Source organism: Centruroides sculpturatus, unplaced genomic scaffold, assembly GCF_000671375.1.
Source record: "Centruroides sculpturatus isolate CEXI.00-Female unplaced genomic scaffold, Cexi_2.0 scaffold105, whole genome shotgun sequence".
Classification (NCBI taxonomy): Eukaryota; Metazoa; Arthropoda; class Arachnida; order Scorpiones; family Buthidae; genus Centruroides; species Centruroides sculpturatus.
The window spans coordinates 433,595-438,211 of NW_019384622.1; the positions used below are offsets into that span (position 1 = coordinate 433,595).

Below are 4,617 nucleotides of genomic sequence, written 5' to 3' on the forward strand. Positions count from 1 at the left end.
TACCGTAAGTCTAATACAGTACTGTAATTTTATACATTTCTTGTGAAAGAAACATTTCTTATTCAACGGCGATTAAAATTATTTATATTAATGATGTCTCCAAAGTTCAACGAAGTTATCGCAGAAAAATAAGTTATTAGAAATCGGCGGCCGTATCGTGTGCTGTTCCGCGACAAAAACAAGCTTTAGCAATGGCGGTGCACACTCGGTAAGTAACCCTACAATTTTTTGTTTATAGCGTAGTTTATATGGATTATTTCCAAAAAATATATACGTATTTTGGAAATGTTGAGTCGGATTAGTCTAGAATCGATTAATTTTATGGAAGAAAACCTTTCAATCAGCCGTAGTCCGTAAAGTTTACATGTGTCGGGCTGTGATTGGAACGACTCGTAAGAAATCAGATTCCTAAAAAATGGAACGTATCTAGGTTTTATAGGGGGGTCGACTGTATGCTATCCCCTGTATATCATACTTTTCCTTTAACAATAGAGTCGTGCTGCTCATCTATTAACTGCTTTCAGGGAAAACTTTTGAATTGAAATAATGTGACTTCTGGTGTAAACTGGAAGTTCATATATAGTCAATTGGGGCCTCCTGCCCTAAGGTTTCCATATCTGGTTTCGGATTTCATGTATCTAATTCCATTCTAGATATTAAGGAAAAACAGATGGACAGATGACAGTGGGAATTTATAGGTCTACAATTTTTTCAAATTGCAACCAATAATAATACAGAAGAATGAAAGAATTATTATTTTGTCAAGCCAGATTTTTATCATATAAAAGTTTAAGATAACTGTCTTTCAGCATTAATAAATGCTGACAGACAGTTATCTTAAACTTGTATCTAATATAGGAGAACAAAATCAAATAATAAATCCAATTTAAAAATAATAAAGTTCCAGCTTTTAAAAAACCTACAAATACAGCATTAAAAAAACAAAAACAAAAATATAGTCAATTATTATTAAGGTTCTTCAATATGTATTTTTATAGAAACAAATAAATGAGAAAATAAAAAGATTTACAAAATATAAATAAAAAATAAATTAGAGAACAGGTTGGTTGGTTGGTTGGTTTGGGTTTTTTGGCACATTTAGACTAAGCTGTGCCATGTCAAACGGTAAAAGTTTTTAACAAATAAAATAAAATAAATTCACAAAACGACAACACACATATAAACAGTACAACAAATGAAAAAATAACAGGGTATATAAAAATAAAAACTAAATAAATAATTAAATATGTTTATAAATATTTGTGACTTTCAGAAAGTTCAATAACTTATTTATATTTGGCCTCTAGCCCAGAATCTCTGTCAAACTTGCATTTCCAAAATGCTGTCTACGAATTCTCTCGAATGCTGAGCAATTGCACAGTATGTGTTTAACACTTAAAGTACAATTGCAATACTGGCATACCGGCTGATCATCACCCTTCAAAAGATATTGATGAGTCAACCGAGTATGTCCAATTCTCAAACAAGTAAAAATGACCTCAGATCTCCTATCACACTGTTTATTGTGTGTCCAATTTTCTATCATAGATTTGCTCTCATGTAGTTTATTGTGGACTTATGCATTCTAAATGTTTTGTCATCTCTCTGCTAGTCGTTTTTTAATGACCAGCTTCAAGTCACTTCCCTCAATAGGCATTGCATCCTGTGGAAGACTTGCTGACTTTGCAGCTGTGTCAGCAAAAAGCCAAGGGGTAAAGATGGAAGAGATAAGTGATGTGTAATTTATTAGTTCATGTGAGCAAAGTTTGTTAAGTAAGTTTAATCAATTTTGAGATAATTTTTGTATTTCTAAAAAATAATTTTAACCTTTCCTTATTTTAATATAGAAACATGTATTTATGCAATGTTAAAATAATAATTCTTCTAAATGTGATTTATGCATATTTTGAAGTAATTGGATATGAAAAATCTAAGTTTTTAATGTTTTATTGTCATGTTTTTAAATTATTGTAATTTATTAAAAGTTTTGTTATGTACATTTTTAGAAAATTGTTGTAGTAAAACTGTTGAAGAGGGTCCTATTTGCCCAAAACACATATATTATGTATAAAGGAAATGCTACAGGTGAAAAAATAAAGATTTTTCATTTTTCTGATTAAGAACTACTGCTTTTGAAAATAGCTAATACACCAGTGTAATAGTCCTAATAATCCAATAAGGCCAAGTTGACAATTTTTAGAAGTACGGTTTAAGGACATTAAGGCAATTAAATTAACATAAATCTTTTAACAAATCAGCAGCCAAAATTCTGATGAATAGGAAGATGCAACATGTGGAAAAGAGAAAATAGAAAAAATTAAAACTGAAATATGGTATTTAAGAATGTGCATCTATTGTTCAATTTATTCAATTGCTTAAAAAATTCCAAGATTTATCATTTTAAAACAAAAATTCCCTTAATTCATCCACACTTAATTTATCTTAACTAGTTAATCTTTACACAAGTAATCTTTATGATGAAATAGCATATTTTATCACAATTATTCATCATCATAAAAGTAGATCTATTACTGTAAAAAAAAAATGCAATTTCTGCTTTAAAAACTATAAAATTTGATTTTAAAAATTCTATTTTAATGTCAATTTTAAAATAACTATAGCACAAATAATAATAATTTATGAAATAAACAATTAAGTTTATTTTTTCTAAAGTAAAAAATCCTGTAAACACAATGAAAAGTTCTTTTATAAAAAAATTTTCCTCAAATATTGTTTATTTCAAATGTTAAAGCACTTAACCTTAAACCTTTTTTTAGAGAATTTTCTGTATTAACTTTTAAAATAACAGCATTTATATTATATTAAATTTCAAATATAATAATTTCTAAAAAAAATTTTTATACATACATACATACCTAGAGAAAAGAAAAAATTGATTAATAAATAATAATGTATAAATTATTTATTAATCTTTACAGTAAGAAACATACCAAATACATTCAAGTAAAATTTGCACAATCATTTTTGTGATCTATGCACAAGCATTAACTCTATGTAAATTTTAGTGTAGTTTTATTTTTATTGGTATTACTTTAAATAAAATTTCATTAGTGAAAATAAAATAATTTAAAATAAAAGAAAATATAGATGTTCTTGTGCAAGCTCCTTAACCTACAAAATTTGAGTTATAAATTTTTTCAGATGTAAGCGTAAATTCAAAGAATTTGACTTTTTAAAATCAATTTTATAAAATTCTGTTTCTGAGCCAATGATTTATTTAATATTATATATATTTGATATTAAAAAAACCCTCAACAAATTTTACATNATCTAAAAATAAAATTAAATACTTGAAATAATGGGATGGTTACCATCTTGTTCAAGAACATTTAAAATTTCCATGGATCGAAGTTTTTTGGCATGCTTAGCACCTTTAAGATGCATGTCTAATGGAATCTGAGAACTAAATTCCAAATTACATAAGTCACAGTGCAAAGTTACCTGCATAAAACAACATACTTTATAATTCTTATATAAATTTTTAGTTTTAAATATAATAATAATTCTATTCTAAGGATTATTGAGAAACTATTTCTCTGATTAAGAAAAATTATAAATAAGACTGTTGTAAACTGTAATATATAAATGTTTAAATATTTTAAAATGTGTGCTTACCAAATTAGCTCAATTTTCACTTAATATGTAATGATATATCAATCACATTAAACAAGAAAGCAAATAATGCAGATAACAAGCAAGTTGTTTTTTAATATTATAAAAAATATGATTGACATTCAGAAAAAGATCTTATAAAAATTTTATGTACAGAAAAATAAATAATCATATTATTTAACAAATAGAGAAATAACTAAATTACTATCAAACAATTTCAGGAATTTTCATTAAAAATGTTTATATAATTGCAAAAGTCAATTCACTATTTATGTAATTTGGATGAAAATGGCTGAAATTATAATATAATTTTACTTGAGAATTATTGACAAAAGAATTATATCTCTAAGACAAATAACAATTTCACACTAATATTACTAATGCTAACCAAACCTCTATTAAATTAATTAAAAAAATAAAAATATACAGTGTTATTCAACATGAAGATAAAATGTGGATAATGCAAAATTTCAATTTATAATTTTCACTCTCTAATTCTGTAACAAGCATACTACTTTTTTCACTGTAATCTCTATTTTATTAGTAAATACATAAAATTAACTTGATAACATTTTTGTTTTAAAGATTATTATTATTATTATTCTAAATGAAAATGTGAATTTATTCATTATATGACTAATAAAAGAAACACTGTCTTTCAACATTATGTATTTTAATAACTTCATAAAAGTAGTCATGCGAGAACTTTTGAACTATCAGTGTCATCTTCAGGCAAAGAACATATATGGAATGTAGATGTAAAAAATTTTTTAAATGTATTGAAATATTCTAAAAAAAGAACAAACATTTGAATAATCAAATACAGTGGTACCTCAGGTTACGAACGCCCCAGCATACGAAATTTTCAGGATACGACATGAAATTCGAACATATTTTTGCTCCACGATACGAACAAAAACTCACCATACGACGTTACATTAGTTCGCATTTTTCATTTGTTTTTCTTACTACAGTTATTTTTTT

The 4,617-nt window shown here is 25.9% G+C and overlaps 1 protein-coding gene across 3 annotated transcripts in view; it reads right to left on the minus strand.

Annotated features, from left to right (window-relative positions):
* LOC111625504 (zinc finger protein 346-like) overlaps positions 1–4,617 on the minus strand; it is a 52,776-nt gene that overhangs the window by 9,637 nt on the left and 38,522 nt on the right. For all 3 annotated transcript variants that reach the window (XR_002756741.1, XM_023368655.1, XM_023368656.1), the window contains one exon: positions 3,333–3,462. Coding sequence is in view for 2 of the 3 variants with exons in the window: in XM_023368655.1 (XP_023224423.1) it covers positions 3,333–3,462 (130 nt within the window). In the remaining variant the exon portion in view is untranslated. The remainder of the gene's footprint in view (positions 1–3,332; positions 3,463–4,617) is intronic.